At 39.5% G+C, this 17722-nt stretch overlaps 2 protein-coding genes across 2 annotated transcripts; one reads left to right on the top strand and one right to left on the bottom strand.

Moving 5' to 3' along the window:
- Nucleotides 1-1580: 1580 nt before the first annotated feature.
- Nucleotides 1581-3693, top strand: dlx2a (distal-less homeobox 2a). Its single transcript, XM_044019142.1, has 3 exons — nt 1581-2143; nt 2394-2578; nt 2699-3693. The coding sequence occupies exons 1-3, from the start codon at nt 1825-1827 to the stop codon at nt 3017-3019; spliced, it is 825 nt and encodes a 274-aa protein (XP_043875077.1). The 5' UTR covers nt 1581-1824; the 3' UTR covers nt 3020-3693.
- A 4562-nt stretch (nt 3694-8255) lies between these two features.
- On the bottom strand, nt 8256-12743 carry dlx1a (distal-less homeobox 1a). Its single transcript, XM_044050736.1, has 4 exons — nt 12379-12743; nt 10671-11263; nt 10162-10361; nt 8256-9894 (listed from the first exon to the last, which is right to left on the bottom strand). The coding sequence occupies exons 2-4, from the start codon at nt 10978-10980 to the stop codon at nt 9643-9645; spliced, it is 762 nt and encodes a 253-aa protein (XP_043906671.1). The 5' UTR covers nt 10981-11263; nt 12379-12743; the 3' UTR covers nt 8256-9642.
- Nucleotides 12744-17722: the final 4979 nt, after the last annotated feature.

Raw genomic sequence — 17722 nt, 5'->3', positions numbered from 1 at the left:
ACACGTGTAATATTTTATACTGGAAGAGCCAAGAAATGTGTATTAACAAAGAAACTATTTTGTATAATTTAACCCAGAACACTGTTATAAAAAATATCAACATCAACTGAACCTCTGATGAAAAGAAGCCTGATTAGGGAGGATAATTATCTCCATGACTTCCATTGTTAACTCTGGCTGTAGAATGTGTGCAGGACATTTGAACACAGAGACAATGCTCTACTAATGAGCAGAGACATAAAGACTCATTGGTCCATGGTAGGAGAGGATTCACTGCTTTTCATTGAAACAATGAACAGACAGTCCTGTACTGGATTTAGGGATCCTGCTGCTTCGTGGTTGCTTGTATTTTATCACAATTTTGAATCTGCTTTTTGGAATATCCTACTTTAAAATAAGTAATGAAGATTAGATTGATGATCTGTTCATTTTTGATTTTGTTTGAAATGTCTGTAGACAAATAAACATAAACACTAATCCTACTCAAACAGCAGCAATAATAGTGCAGAGCAGACAGTGGTGCGAACCATGGCAATAAATACTTTATAGTATAAATGCATTTATACATTTATATATACAGTATATATATATGTATATATATATATATATATATATATATGTATACATATATATATATATGTATGTATACATATATATATGTATATATATATATATACATATATATAGTATGTCAGTTTAAGATTATAATGATGTTTGTGTCGTTGTCCAATATTGGGTCAATATTCAAATCAGGAAAACAAACATTTACTACTAGTACTATTTTCTGTCTATTTGCAGGTTTGTGTATGTGTGATGCTGTGTTGATAAAAGGAGCTGTGCTGCCATCTTGTGGCAATGATGAAAACACCTCAACGTCTCTCTGTCTGTGTGTTTGTGTGTATGAGTGTGTGTGCACTTGCGTGTGAGGTTAAAACACACACTTCTGTGAATCTGTTCACGTTTTAGTTCCAAAATATTCCGATGATATAGGGCGGTTTATCTGCTTCTGCACTGAATGAAGACAAATGGAAATACAGCAAATAAGAGAGCGAGAGAGGGTGAGAGAGAGAGAGCTGTAAATCAGATTTACAACACATGGAGGCGCTGTAACCTCTTCATTCAGTCACCTAACACAACCTCCATTCACAGTCTCATTCACATGCTTTTGTTTTTGTAATAACTCTGTGTCTGGATTCACTGCGTGGTTCTCCCTATAATATACTATTTTTCTGAATTGTTTAGACTAAATTTGTATTTTTTTTTTATTTTTAAATCACTCGCGATGAAAGGTGCCTTAAATCTGCACTAAGAAACTGACAGGCGTAAAACTGTCTCACCACAAACCGCAAAGCCACTGAAAACTAATGAGCTAATGTTCAGTACATTTATCCACAGTGTATCTCCTGTGGATGATCACGCACACGGATGATGACTTGTGTTGGGCCACGGTGTCTTTCTGTGATTCAAATGCAAAGTCTGTGCAGAACAGACTGACCTGCAGGAAGAATAATGGAGGGTGGACGCGGTGGGGAGTAGTCAGCGGTGCAGCTCTTACTCATTGGTTGCCTCAGACACAGAAGCTCTCTCCCTCTCACGCACTCATAAATGCGCTCCCACCACCGACCGTAGCAGATAATCACAGGCCACAGTGAGAGGGACACACCTTCGGCTGATTTTGCTTCAGTTTACACGGGAAGGCGTTTCGATTCACGAAGAGGGGGTCATCAGTCCATGATTTGAGTCGCATTTTCAGCTTTGCAGTTTTCGCAATTTTGCGATTTTCTGGCGCGCGGGTTACGAGACCGCACGGCTTACGACGCGAACATGACTGGGGTTTTTGAGAACCTCAACACCGATATGCATTCGAACCAGATTACCTCAAGCAATTACCACAGCTTGCACAAATCGCAGGAGTCCCCGACTCTGCCTGTCTCCACGGCGACGGACAGCAGCTATTACAACAGCCAGCAGCCTGGCCACTGCGCCGGCTCTCCCTTTGGTCAGCTCGGCTCGTACCAGTACCACAGCAGCGCCACCGGCACTGTGCCATATAACGCCAAGTCTTACGACCTCGGTTTCAACTCTTCTTACGGTGCATACACTTCCTACGGCCCTAACTCATCTCCTACACCAGCCGACACAGGTAAGGGAACTCTTCCATTTATTTTATGCCAAATATCAAACATTTCTCATGTCTGTATAGCAAATAATAAGTACAAGGGATGTATTGTTATTAATTGTCTACATATGAATATATTCATGCCAAATAATTGTTAGTTTTATTTATTTTATTTTTTTTATTGCCAAATTGGCGCCAGTAAAAAAAAGTGCTGAACTATCTCTGTAAGTTTGTTTTCATGCATTACATCAATTCCATTGAAATGTTCCTTCAGAGAAAGAAGAGAGCGAGCCAGAAATCCGGATGGTTAATGGAAAACCAAAGAAGGTCAGGAAACCTCGAACCATTTATTCCAGCTTCCAACTGGCTGCACTTCAGCGGAGGTTTCAAAAGACGCAGTATTTGGCTTTACCAGAACGGGCCGAGCTGGCAGCCTCGCTGGGCCTCACGCAAACACAGGTGGGTGCATTGTGGACATGCGGTTCCGCACACTGTCATCCAAATTGAAACGATATTAAAAGTGTCAGTTGTGAGTTTAGAAAAACATCTCATCACCACTGATGCATGTTTCCATTCCAGGTCAAAATCTGGTTCCAAAACCGTCGCTCCAAGTTCAAGAAGTTGTGGAAAAGTGGAGAAATCCCTCCAGAGCAACACGTTGCCTCCAGCGAATCACCCCCCTGCGCGTCTCCGCCAACTACTGCCTGGGACTTTCCACAGACTCAGAGAATCAACAGTGTCAACTCCAGTTTACCTCAGAGCAGCAGCAGCCCTCCCAACACGACTGCGCCATCATCTTTTTTGGCAAACTACTCCTGGTACTCGACCACGAACTCTCTGCAGCCTCCTCTGGTCCAGCACCACCACAACTCCGCCATAAGCGCTGGGAAGATATTCTGAAAACAAAAAGAAAAAAACAAATCGGGTTCAAATCGGACAATACTGGTGATTAAAAACGCAAACTTTACGCACACGTAGGTGACGTTAACGGAGCCAGACAGGTTCATGGATTGTGTCAGTTTTGGCGCTGGCAAATGATAGAACATTTCTACAGTTATTTTTGTATTTATTTATTTTTCTTTGTGTCGAGGGATGAATGAACCACTATTACCCAAAGCAATCACAGCCGGGGCGCGAGCCCACTTTTACGCGGACGTCACTTTCCTGCCATTCCTGCAAAAATAAAACGTTCACCGCAGGACAACAATGTAGCACAAGTTAACTGTATCGTGCCTTTTTTTCAATATGACCTCATTTTGTTGTGAGATGAAAAAAAAACTAACTGCTCACCTTTATCAGTTTCCTCGTGTCATAGTTTGATTGAGTGATATATTGAAGGGTAAGTGTGTGAATCCACGTTTGTAAATACTTTACCACAGCTTTTCTGATGACGCTTTGACTGTTTCTCTTGGCTACTGGTGCAAAAAAAAAATCCATGAACCACCGTAAGCTACTGATTGTTCCACCCTCTGTTTTACTTGTATCAATCTTTATTGTATTTTTTTGTCTTATTTATTTTAGCAGTGTTCCATATATGGCCAGACGTTATTTAAATAAAAATGTTTCTGTGCTTAGCCCATGCATCCTTCCCTTTTATTTTATTTATTTAAAAAAATTGTGTGCATGAATGTTTTATTTTATTTTGATTTTTTTAATGCGTAGGAGAATTTGTCTTATAATATTTTAATATTTACACCTTTACTGTTGCAGTGCTGCATGATTTTATTTTAGAAAATTAGGTCATGAGGTTGTCACTTAAATCACACATTTATAGTCATAATTAAATTATTTGTAATCTTAATGCTCCAAAACCACATATGCTATTTTGTATATACTTGTGACTCATATACCATGAGTCACATTTACTAGCTTTAGTGTGGTGATTTATTTAAAAAAGGACATACATTTACACCTGAAAGGTTACACTGATTAAAGACTATTTCTTCATTAATAATACGTCGTGGTAATTACACGAGCGTGTCGTCGCTGTGCTATCACATGCGTGGACAAGCATAAGATGCTTCCTCAGCTGAGTCGGGTTACATCTATTTTAACCGGTTCCGTCAGCAGATGATTAGCGGGGCCGGGGGCTGAGGGAGGCAGGCAGGCAGAGAGAGGCCCGGGCTGCAGGCTGAGCTGAGCTGAGGGGGGGAGGAAACAGAACAACAACGCCTTGGCAAAGACCAGGGTGGGCATGAACGAGCACAGGATCCTCAGACTCTGTGGAGTCAGACATGCGCTTTCCAGACGACGTTTTATGGAGTCAGCCTAACAAGAGAGAGAGAGAGAGAGAGAGAGAAGAAGTGGGTCTAAGAAGACAGCCTCGAGCTACAACATCATGGAAACATTTCTCACAGTCTCACAAAGTCTGATCTCTGATCTCTGAAGACGAGCACACTGACCTACATTACTATTTATGGGCCTCACAGGGGCCCGTAGGCGGAACATATAAAGCCACATTTATGATGATTACATGAGGTAGATAGATAGATAGATAGATAGATAGATAGATAGATAGATAGATAGATAGATAGATGTTAAATTATAATATATTATATTATATTATATTATATTATATTATATTATATCATATCATATTATATTATATTATATTATATTATATTATATTATATTATATTATATCATATTATATTATATTATATTATATTATATTGTATTATATTATACTATTATACAAACCATATGTCCAGCCACATGTGAAAAATAAAAGTCCTGAACTTTTTCAACATTTTCAAAGTGCAATGTTATTATATTATGTTCATTTAAACTAAAATGTACAGGTCAAAAGTGATAGATAGATGGATAGATAGATAGATAGATAGATAGATAGATAGATAGATAGATAGATAGATAGATAGATAGATAGATAGATAGATAGATAGATTGACAGAAAGACAGGTTTACTGTTATTAAACAGTGACTTATACCAGTGACATGACTCCACCTCCAAACTTTTAATGGTTTTCAGATTATTTTATCGATTACTTCTTAATAAATAAACAGATAGTTTTGTGTCTGTTGCTCCACGTGACTCTAGTCATCACAGATTAGCTGCTGTGGTTTATACTTTTTTTCCTGCATTTTTCTAGGCAACTTGTAAATGCCATGCCCTCTTAATTTATACCCTGATCTGTAATTTCATCCACATTGGCTCTGGTTTGAACATTCTGGCTTTCAAATCTGAAAGCCTGCAATTACTATATAATTCTTCGCAATTTTAGATGTCCTAATATGGGATGCATTTTTTTTTTTACACAAGACAATTTCCCGCTATTGCAGGCATCAACATTGTCAAAGTTGTATGTACATAATAAATGGGAATATCAATGCATAGTTTTTAGCCTCACATCTTGACTCGACGATAATTATATCCGTGTGGAGCCTACGCGGAATTAGCCTGAATTGCATGGTAACTGCTGCTTTAAATTTTAAAAAATTACTCATAATTTCCCCCCAAAGATTACCAAGATCTCGAGTGCACAATGTCATCAGCGTAATGAGGAGTAAACATTTATGCTAATAATCTACATTTTTCCCCATCAGCTATAAAGAGGGGAAATAAAGCAGGCATTTTTCAGTCATATTCTGAACTCTGCTGCTAAAGCTGAGACCAGCACATGGGACACATTTTGTGGGATTTTCATGGTGTTTGTTTGCTTCTGCTTCTGCTGCTGCTGCTGCTGCTGCTGCTGCTGCTGCTCATCATGACTCACGCTGCTGATTTGTGAGGGAGCTGGCCTCTTCAACGCCAGGCTGAGAGGTGTGTATCAAACGCTTTTTTTACACTTTGATTGAAAGTGAAGTAAATGCATTAACAAAAAAAAAAAAAAAGAAGGAAAGGAAACGGATTTTTTACTCATTTGCTTCTCTCCTCGTGTATATTTACCTCATATTCTCACTCAGATCAGTGAGTGGAGCTGATCATTTTTTTAATTATTACTTCAAAGACAGGTTAGTAAAAAAACCACAAAAAAACTATTTTTCTGATGCAACTTTTTTTAAATAGAATCTATAAAGGTACAACCAAGGAAGGATTTTTTTGTGTGTTTAAAAAACAACAACAACAATAAATAAATAAATAAATAAATAAATAAAAAGTCCTGCAGCAGCCAGACTCAGAGAAGGAGAGGACATGTAAAGGACGAGGAGACACACAAGTTGTTCTTTAATTTGTGCGCCCTGCTTTCATTACTCCTGCTTTGTGCTCTGCTAATTTTGAAGCCTCCTCACGTTGACGAGTCCGCGTTGTACACCTGCAAGCAATTTGCCAGCCTTATACATGTAAGGCTGAGGAAACAGTCACGAAATGGCAGCTCACCTATTTCAGCTCCTTTATTTTTTTCAAGGCAGCAGCAGCAGAAGCAGCAGCAGCAGCGGCAGCACATTTCTTTCAGAGCACTATCTCCTTTGTCAACGCAGAAAGATCCTCCATGCGAAAAAAATTGCTCATAATTACCTCGGAGATAGGAAACTGCATTAGAATAAATAAGGGGCGAAATTACTGTAATTATGCTGCAGGGTTTGATGGGCTCAGCTCGTATAATCAAGAGGAGAATGCAGCGAAATAACACTGACCCTCTTGGATGTGCAGCTGCGCCTTTCTAGAGCTAGGTAGGCATGTTTATGTTCACTACAGCAGCAACAGCGCAATTCATATTCTCGTTTAATGGAATCGAAATATAGGCTGCTCACAAAGGACTGTAGCCTATGCATGTGTTTGCATTAAGAATTGAGAGTGCAGGTTTGAAGCAGGGGATGTTTTTCTAAGAGCGAGCATTATAGATAAACTGGACTTCATTCGTTTGGTGTTGTTGGTTAGAGATTATAAAATAATAAGAATAAGAATATAGCAATAAGCGGGCACGTTTGTCTGATTTAACACAGGGACAATATGGAACGAAATTTAACAAATATATCGCTAAATAAATGGTTTCAGGATCAATCTTTGCCATATTGATCTTACTGAATTATATTTATGTCATCATTGCAAAACACTGTAATATTCATGTGTGACATTATAGGAGGAGGCCGCGCATTTACAATCAATCGCTGATGTTTTGTTATTTTTGTTTTAAAATGTAAAAACAAATTAAATCTTTGGCTTATGTTCGTTATTATTGTTATTAAATCCGCATGAATTCATATTCGTCTTATTTTACTCTTATACAACAAAATAATAATACTAATGATAAAAATAACAATACTAATAATACTCGTGATACTTCAGTAATATTTTAGTTAATGTGAAGACTTAATTTCCACCTCCAATTAATTTTCTGTCGTTTTTTTATTTTTATTTTTCTAAAAAATAAATAAACACAAGCGTAAAATTAAAAACAAACGTTCTCTATTATTTACGTGGATTTGTGAGAATATGATAAGATCAACCACTGCAGAGCTCGTGTCACGGGGCAGAGGAATAAAGTGCCTCATAACAAGAAGGCCTTTGAACTTTTCACTTTCACTGGTCTCCATCTGATCCGCCCCGCAGTGTCCCAGCTCATCCACTCTTTTTTTTTCTTTTTTTTACAGCACCTGCCTCTGGCGCAATTATTCACTTAACACACTCAATTGATCTACATCCCATTCACAGCAGAACACCGGGATTGTCAAAGGCGAACGGAGAAAAAAATGATCGAGTTTAGCTGAAGGAAAAGTTTAAAAAAAAAAAGAAAGAAGCGACGTTGTTGAATGAAGCCACGCTCACTCTCGCGCTGTCTCCCGCACAGACGCGCTGAAATCACAACAACACCAGTGAGCGCTCACATGGATTCACTGTGGTTTCAGCAGTGTTTATCACACGCGCTTCATGCCCTGAATTCTGCTCCATGTTGTGAAGCTTAACCACATGTTCGCGGTGCATGCATTCATTTTTCAGCATTGGATTTCCATAATTCTTGAGTCACACCAGAGGTTTGACAACATCTGCATCCAGTCACTATCAGCAGCAACAGCAGCACATGAGGCTAAACGCTAAACATAACCATAAATCGTCAACACAGACGCACTCACTGTAGAACATTTCTCTTTTCCACACGAGGAGATAAAGAGGGTGCAGAGAGACAGAGAGGGAAAGAGGGAGAGGATCTTAAATCAGACACCTTTCTTGACATAATTGAAATCATATTTTTTTTTACTGCTTTTGAAACTTTGCACATGATGTACACAACCTTCAGAAACAGATCAATAAATTAAAGTGATCAATACAAAACTAAATATCCTCTATTTTGACTAAACACATCTCGACACATAAAGAAAGCCTAAAACCCTGTTTCACAGCGTATCCAGTATACAGCACAAAACAAAAACAAACAAAAAAATCTGAAAATTATGTACAAAATACAGTGACACATGAGCTGCTCTCACCCTCGGGATATTTTTTTTTCTAAAGCAGCAACTTCGTCAGGCCGTTTACATTTTTCACAGAACATCGTCGCACGGCATAGAAAAAGCGTCGCTTGCATTAGTGCAGCTCCAACAACACAGTGTTGTTATTTCAAAAAACACACACTTACAAAAGGAACACAGACATGGAACAAAAGGAGGCCAGGATAATAATTTAAACTTAAATAACAAACACGTAGTAACAACATAGTAGCAATTTGAGGCTTTTGAACGATATAATATGCTCTGTGGCTGAATGTGCTGGTGTGTGACGTGTAGATAATGTTTCAGATGTTAGAGCCGTGGACGTGCACACGAGACATCTCAGGTGGTGTTTAAGCACCTGTCCCTTTTGTCCAATCACCAGGTAAGGACCCCCCTTTTGAAAGACATTTTTGTTCAAATTCTATATTTATTTATCATATCATCAATTTTTAAGAAACCTATTCAACATCTGCATGAGTTTATGTTTATTGAAATAAATAAATAGGTACAAGCTTTTTCACTGTAATATTTTTTTTTGCCGATTAATAATGATGAGGGGGTGTCCCTTTTTTATTTGAGTCCCTGAAGTGTCTGCGCCACTGCTTACAACATCCCTGCGGCCTAATTAACCTTTGGTGGATGCAGATTGATACATTTTTTAGGCCTTTGTCGCCTCGGGCATCTGGACTTCAGGCGTAAACAAACACGTTTTATCATAAACATGACGCCTACAGCGCAACAACAGAATAACTCACACACATATGTTTTTTCCAAAAAAAAAAAACAGAAGCAAACGAAAACCGACACAAAAGTGATAAATAGCAGCCAAAAAAGAGAGATCCATTTGTCCACGATTTCCGCTGACTAGGCGTGTTGCCCTTTGGCGCACACTGTGCGCTTTTTCAGTCTCTGCTGCTTTATTTTTCTTCTCCTCCTTCTTCTTCTTCTTTGCTGCTGTCTGTCATCCGGTTTAAGGAGGTCACGGTGTGAGCTGGCGCCACGCGGCAATCAAACCCCGGGTTTGGTGTTGTGCGTTATCAGTGCTGTGCCGCGCTGCGAGGTCGTGAGCGCCTTCCTTCACCATCTTGACACACGAGCCACGCACGAGCAGAGTCGCGGGCTGAGGTCCGTGTTCACATGAGCTGTGACTGTTGCATAGACTCTTGGTGTGTGGTTGGATACCATGAGGTGTAGCTGGGAATGTATGATCCGGTCGTGCCCACTGACGTCTTCACTGTAGTCGGCGAGCTCCACACAGGTGCCACCGACGGAGAGCCGCTCGAAAGTCCACGGCCAGTGGCCAAAGCACTGGCGTCAATTGTGCCGCCTCCTTGCTTCATGAGTTTCTTGAATTTAGATCGCTTATTCTGAAACCAGATCTTCACCTGATGGACAATGATAAAAGGGAATTAAAATCATTTGGATGACACGATTAAAAGTGAAGTTACAGTCTAAAGGTAGATTTAAAAGAGAGGAATTACGCACGATTTACGCACGCATCAAATTCCATTTAAATAGTCACAAAGTCAAGTTGAAGGGGTAAAATTATATTGTACATGTATCCTTGATAACAATAATACTATTAACAAAACAACCGGCCAGTTGTGAAAGAATGGCTGTCCCTGCAGAGTGGAGCTATTTCACGGACTTGCCTGTGTCTGAGTGAGACCCAGCGACGCTGCCAGTTCCGCTCTCTCCGGTAACGCCAAATACTGAGTTTGTTGAAATCTTCTGTTCAGAGCTTGAAGTTGTAAACTCGAATAGATAGTCCTGGGTTTTCTGATCTTCTTCCCTTTGCCGTTAAATCGCACTTCTCCGCCTTCCACCACCGTGTTTTTCTCTGTCTCTGGCGCTGAAGGCAGACACACACCCACATACAAGAGCAGATACAAGAAGGAGAAGAAGAAGACGAAGGAGAAAATGAGCAAGCAGTTGTAGCCAACAGTGTTTGTGCGGCAATGAATACTCCAGTGCAGTACTTTAGGTATAATTACCTTTAATTGCATACATTGTTTATAGCGTTACGCAATAAATAATTACAAGCCTAATTCCGCAGTCTGGGTCGCTTTTTTCGATGCACCAAGGACTGCACAGAGCAGACAGCCGCGTTTATACGTGTAAAGTTAATATTTAAGGTGGAAAGACGCAGTTGCACACTTACCTGTGTCCTCTAACCGCGTCTGTGTGAGAGCCGAGCTGTTTTGGTAGGTCTGTACTGTGTTCAGATATGGACTTGTAGAATGGCTGCCGACGGAGTTGACGTATGGATAACCCAAAGATCTGGGGAACGATGAGCCTGGACTGTAGCTGTCGTGCTGGGTATGACCTGCAGAATGTAAACAGTGCATGGGGTAGTGTCCATGCGACATGGAGGAAGGCGACATTTGTTGACTCGGGGGTCCAAACTCCATGAAAACTGCTTTTCCTGAGGCAGGGCTATTAAGACTTTCTGGAATTGTAGTCATTGTCATCTCTTCTGGCGGTTGCCCTCGTCTCGCTTTTGTTGTTTTCCGTCTATGATCTCAGTGAAGGACGAGTCCCAATTTAAGCCGCGCTGATTTTTTCTCTTTCCATTCATAAGAAAATGCAGTTTGTCCCTGTGAAAAGTCCTAGGTATGATGCTGTGGACCAACACAAACTCGCTCAAAGGTTTGAATCTCGGACTCATGAATATTCATCGAAGACTGACGCTGATTGGTCCACTCTCTCCAAGAGGGAAGCCGATTGGCGACGCTGGGGCTGGGTCCGAAGAAGCTGATGAAGTCAAGGAAAAGCACAAAACCTCAGATTTCATCTGACATGTCAAGACTCATTATTATTATTATTATTATTGATATTATTATTGTCATTATTATTAGTTGTAGTAGTAGTTAACATTAACATACATGTGTGGCCACATTCTCTCTGCTTAATTAAAAAAAAACAAAAAAATATTTAATCAAACGTGGTCATGGATCTCAGTAAATGGCTGGATAATTTGGGTCTGCCATGAAAAAAAAAGAGTCGCGTAAACGTCATTTAATAAAGTTAAATCAATTTCCCAGCCTCGTTAAAGACGCTGTGCTTACTGCATGGCCAGTTTGATTAAAGCCTTTCTGATTAAAGCTCTTACTTCTCTATCACGGAACAAAGTGTATTAGCATAACACTAGTGTTCAATTTTCATAAGTAGGCCTGTAATTAGTCATGTATTTAACACTTGCAGCGGCCTGAGGTCTCACTTACACCTGGCAGCAGTGGGATGTTAAAACAGTTTGCTCTGATGTCACATGATGAGGTTTATTTGGTTATATTTAGCACCTGAAAACATCAAAGCATCACAATATGCACATGTCTGACTTTATTCAGTGTATAGTCTTAATTAAGAGCTGCATCATATTAATGTGTCATTAAAAAAAATGATTTAAACACCTGAAGCCTTGTTCATATGGATCATTTGCTCACATTAGGCAGCGATATAATCGTGGGAAATGGATCGTCTCCTTGTTTTGTGGCACAGCCATGCCACACACACACAAAGGTCCATTTTGTAATCACTTTAAACGCTTTTCAAACGACTTTACGCACCCTTATATCGCGATCATTTAATGGTCACAGTTAGTTAAAACACTGTGGCACCTCTGATTAGCGTGGATCTAAAGTGAGGATGGATGGATGGATCGGTGGGTGGGCCACGCAGACCCCCGCAGCCTTACAAGAATAATTATCCACGGACATTTGATTAAATTGAACTGACGAAGGAGGAGAGATTTTCTATTTCCTCCTCTGGCCTGCATGTTTCAAAGTCTCACACCTTAAAGCAGAGGCAGGATCTTTGCTGCTGCCGCGTAACCTACATTTATCAAGCTAAAATAAAAATGTTTGTCTTACTTTAAAAAAAAGAAGAAAATCCTGTGATGGAGAAGCATCCGGGATCAACGAGCCTCCATGCGTACGGTGGAAGAAGTAGGAGAAAATATCAAGCATCTCCTCACATTAGGATTCATTTGCAGGCTGCTGCTGCTGCTCCTCTTCCTCTCCCGGTTCCTGCACAGAAGAGCGGGAACTGTGCAGCCTGGCTGCTCCATCCGCAGTCTCTCCATCTCCACCTGAATATCAAGTTAAAGGCTGTTCAATTCCGCCACGGTGATGATCAGAGTAATTGCATACTTGATCTCAAAAACAGAAAAAAAATGTGATATATCCAAAATTGAGACTTTGACATCACAGCGCCTGCACGTGCCACAGTGTGTGCCATGTGCAGGCGGCAGCCACAGCCTGGATTTAAAGATTTCTGTGAAAATATTAGGCTATAACGCAAGCTGGTCCCTTGCCCCCCTCAAAAAGGGAAAAAAATAGGCCAATTTGAAGTGATTTCTCTGGAATTACTTTCGAAAAATGCTTCAAGATTTCCTCTATCAACAACGACAATGATAATGGTGGTACAACCAATAATTATCATCTTCCAGAACAGAGGACAGTTTTTTATGGGTACTTGGTGGGTGCGACTGATAACTGTCATTATTTTCCCACGATTATAGTATCTACAAACTGAAACGCGGCTGCGAGCAAAACCATTAAGAGAAAAGGGGCAGACTTTGCAGAGAGGGGAAAGAAAATATTACCACGAGAATACTTAAATAATTAATAATACACTTTTTTTTGTTTGTTGTTGAAGTAGACATAATTAACTCCTGCTGCCCCTTTTTTATTTTTTTTTATTTTTATGCAATCAATAATTTACACACCTTAAGGATGAAATTATTATTTTGAAGGAATTCCTATGTCATTGACATGAGCGGGGTTGTGACACTAACCCTCCATTGTAAGTGTGTGACTGCTGTGTGGCAGCACATGAACCGGATACTGATGCAGCAGCAGCAAAAAGATGGAAGTTCTCCATACATGGATGAGGCAGGACTCATTAGGAGTGTGTCGCTCTGTGGCTGAGGGTGTTTTAACACCTGCTGCTCTTCACCTGAGGGTGAGAGCGCGGGCGCGCGCGCGCGTGTGTGTGTGTGTGTGTGTTAAAACGGGACAAGATGTCACAGACTTCATTTTGGTCCGGCAACACAAAGTCCTGCTCAACCACAGGTGCCAACCCCACAATTTTTACACAGCCCCCAAATGTGTGTGTTCTTGTGTTTGTTGTCTCTTTGGGACCTTTTCTGGCCTGCAAACACTGACCTTGTCAGGACCAGTAGTCGTCATGGAGACCAAAACCTGGCCCTAGTGAGGCAGAACCTCATTTCCGAGGTTTGGGGAATGTGAATGTGGTTAGGTTATGGTTAGTGTGTGTGTGTGTGTGTGTGTGTGTGTGTAGGCTCAGCTTCCCGCACAGTCACTGTGCACGTGATCATGTATTTAATTCTTGTCATTTTCAACTGTGAGTTTTAATTTTCTTTCGCATTTTGCAGATTAAATTTTAGGCCTTCATGTCATTTATGATTTTAATTAAATCACCGAATCTGCTTTGCTATTTTACTCTATTTGTAAATAAAAAATAATAATAATTACGGTTGGGGAAAAATCTGAAATTCATGTTGTTTTTTTTATTTAATTGCACACATTGTAATTTCGCCTCACATCACATGCCCTGCGTCATTACTGCAAATGCAATTAGATCACAAAGTGAAAATGAATTATTCTCACACACATGTTTTATATAGATTAATACTCATCCTTTTCTCATTTGCACATCGTTATTGTCACATAACATCAGCTTCAAATGCAAACTTAATTTGAGCGGGAATGTCACACTGAAGGTTGCATTTCACGTTTTGAAGGCAGTGAAACAAACAAGCGAAATTGCCTTTTGTTCTGCTTCCTGTCTGCTGTTGCTGCTCGCTGCCATCCTGTAATTTCGCGGCGTCAGTGGACGCAAACAGGTCCACTACAATTAACTCGACTCAGTGTCTGCATTTCGTGTGCAGCGTGGCATCAAAACGTGGATTGATTTTGTTTACTGGTTTTAGATGTAAACAAAAAAAAAAAGAATCACAATCGCTGAGAAACGAGATTGCAGCACTGGTTAATTGATTGTGTTATCACAAGGGCCAAGAGGAGACACAGAGAGATAAAATTAAGTTTTTCGTTGTTTTTAGAAAATGTCAAACTGTCTAAAGCAAATTTATTGTCACAACAACCTCGTGTATTTAAAGAAAACATGCAGTTTGTTTTGGAGTTATGATCACTTTAAAACCTGTCTGTATAATTTGTTATTATTTTTTTCCAATTTTAAAGCCAAATGAATCCAGATTATTTGATTTCTAAATGAAAAAGAAATTTGCTTCTCAAATGACCATCATTAAATAGGTGTTTGTGAATATATAAAAGAATGAATAACATTTGTTTAACATTAGTCTGTGTTAAGTCTTTTAAATCCCATTTCAAATATTTGTAATTGGGACAGTCCATTTACAGGAGGATCACCATTACATTTATTTCATATATATGTATATATATATATATATACATATATATATACATATACATATATATATATATATATATATACATATATATATATATATACATATATATATATAACACATTTTTTATTATATACACTAAACACCAGAAAAAGTCATTATATTAACAAGCAAAATATCTATAATTTCTGTCCTTATATATTAAAATGTTAATCATGAATTAGTTTTTTTTCAAGAATGTAAGGTATGTTTTTGTTTGTTTTTAGATGCTGATGAAGAACCTGAGGATTTACTTCTACTTGGACTTGGACATGACTTGTTGCTCTGAAGACTTCAACTGATTTTCATTTATTAAAAAAAATAAAAATAAAATAAAATAATTAGTTCAAGAAACAAAATCCCTGCATTCATGTGAGTAAAAATAGGGAATCCATGTGTGTTACAGGGTTAGGGTCAGGGTGCTGGTCATTGCAGAGTCCAGAAGTCTTTTTTTTTCCCAACTTCTTTTCCGGTGTTCACAGCAGCTCTCTCATCAGAGAGCTGGGGTTACAGTGTGGCAAAGTCCCCAGCGAACTGGTAGAAACGCTGTCCCCATTACTGCAGCAGCAGGGGTCAGGCCATGGCAGCAAGCATCCAACCTGCCTGAAATTGGCTGCAAAATGACCAATTACCTGAGTGAAGGCTGGGGAGAGAGGGGAAAATATGGCTTTTACTTAATTCAGCTAAGCTGTAAAAGAAACTATAGTGTCACATTAAAGCTTCATACTTGGCACGTGTTGCAGTATATCCCACCTGTTAAGTGAGGAGCATCTGAGCATGGAATGATTTTTAATCGATTTTTTGGGTGTGAGAGAGCTTGTGCTAATAAAAATCTGTGGATTTGCAGTATTTCACCAACAGTGAAACAACTCATTAGACATTTTTTTGCAAGCAGGCCTAATTGAATTAATTTCCCTACAAATAGAGAACATGTAAATTTGGAGAGCTGGGGCTGCTTGACGTTCAGCTGCTGTACTGCGCCTTCAGTCTGAAATCCCTTTTTAGTTTTTGTTAAGAGTTAAGTCTCCAACAAAGACAGGAAGGAGGTCAGCACTCAGCCAACACCTGAATGCACCTCTCTTTATTGTGCTCCCCTTGATCCCCACAGTCTGTGCCTGTCATTAGTCTTAATGATGGAAAATTGTCATGTTGATACAAGTCTTGCTCTCCCCCTCTCTCCTTTGTATAAGTAGAAGGTGGAAGCTCCATTTGTAACAAAGTTCTTTGTAACTAAAAGCCGTGGACATTGCATTTGTGCCGGGGGAGACAAAAAAAAAAGGCTGTAGATGCTCTTTCCATAGCTGGGATAATTATTCCTACTGTGACCTTAATGATTCGCTCTGTTCGTCCTGCATCTCATCCACGCGCCAGGCCCTCAGCAGAGCCCCATGTCAGGGAATATGAAAAACCCATATAATGAAACCATTTTGGCTGATGGAAAAAAAGAGCTACTGAAGCTGCACTTGCTACAAAGACGGCTCAATTATATGAGTAATTGTGATAATTTTCCCTCCATTCACGGCTTTCTCTGAAAGGTAAAAAAAAACCCACAGATGCTGAAAGGGAAATTACTTGGACAATATATAATCTGTGAAATGGTCACAACAGCAAAAAAAAAAAAAAAAGGTGACTGCAAGAAAGTGTGGGACTATAAATAGGTATGGTAATGCAGGGCACATAAATACACCCTCAGAGGCACACAGACATAAACAAACAGCACTACCCCTTGTAAGCTCATGTGAAAGAAAGAAACATGCACCAAATGACAAAAAGGAAAAAAAAAAAAAAATGATAAGAGTAGTTACGCAGCTGCCAGAAAATTAAACCTCCTTCTCCTTCCTATTGACAAATTTCAGCTCCTGAAAATGCACCCCCATAGTTGGCTATCATTTGTTGTTCTCTGACAGGAAAAGGATAATTACCTCTCTCTGAGGCAGGAGGATTGACATGCCCTTTAGACTTTGCTATGAATGCAGAAGCTTGATAGAAAGCCTGAGGAATAATTTTGTTCTTTGCCTTTCCTTTATGTTCAAGAGCATGTTTTGTTCCAAAGAAGTTGGAGATGGCAGTATTGTAGAGTGCATTAAACCATGGCTGTTCAGGTTCATACTGTAAATATGACATGGCCGTGTCTATCAGCGTCTCCATTTGACAGGAAAAACTCTAAAATGCATTAAAATTTCAATTTCATCTCGCTGGGAGACAGGCGAGATAGTGGGATATGCATTAGTTTTTCCTCTCACAGTGGGTGTTGGATTAAACATTTCTTATCTCTCTGTGGAAAAATAGCTCCTTCCTGTCAGACAGGAACGAGCCATAGTTTTTTGTTTTAAACTTTGGTGGAGACAGAAATTCGAGCAAACGCGAAATAATCGACACGCTCTGTTTTCCTGTGGTTTGAGGAAAAACATCATTAAAACACTTTTCTCACCGCAGGAAAATAAAGATGTGAACTGTATGGGAAATATAGATTCAGATGGATTGCCATTTCAAACGGACATTCATCTGGAAAGACGGCCTTCTGTTACACTGGAAGAGGTGAATGTAGGTTTTTCTTTTTTCTCCTTTGTGTCCATTTTCTTATTTCTCTCGCTGATATATTTGTAGTATGTAAACATGGAATTAACGTAGGACGTGAGGACGAATTTGGATGTAATCCTATCTTTGAGCGAGTATTTTGTCCTTGTGAGGACATTCTGGCTCGTCCTCCACACAACTTGAAAGAACATTAATTTTAGGGTTTGAATTAGAATTGGGTTTAAGTT

The sequence above is a fragment of the Solea senegalensis genome, linkage group LG2, assembly GCF_019176455.1.
Source record: "Solea senegalensis isolate Sse05_10M linkage group LG2, IFAPA_SoseM_1, whole genome shotgun sequence".
NCBI lineage: Eukaryota > Metazoa > Chordata > Actinopteri > Pleuronectiformes > Soleidae > Solea > Solea senegalensis.
Note: the sequence above shows the minus strand (reverse complement) of the source record. Positions and strands in the feature narration are given on the sequence as shown.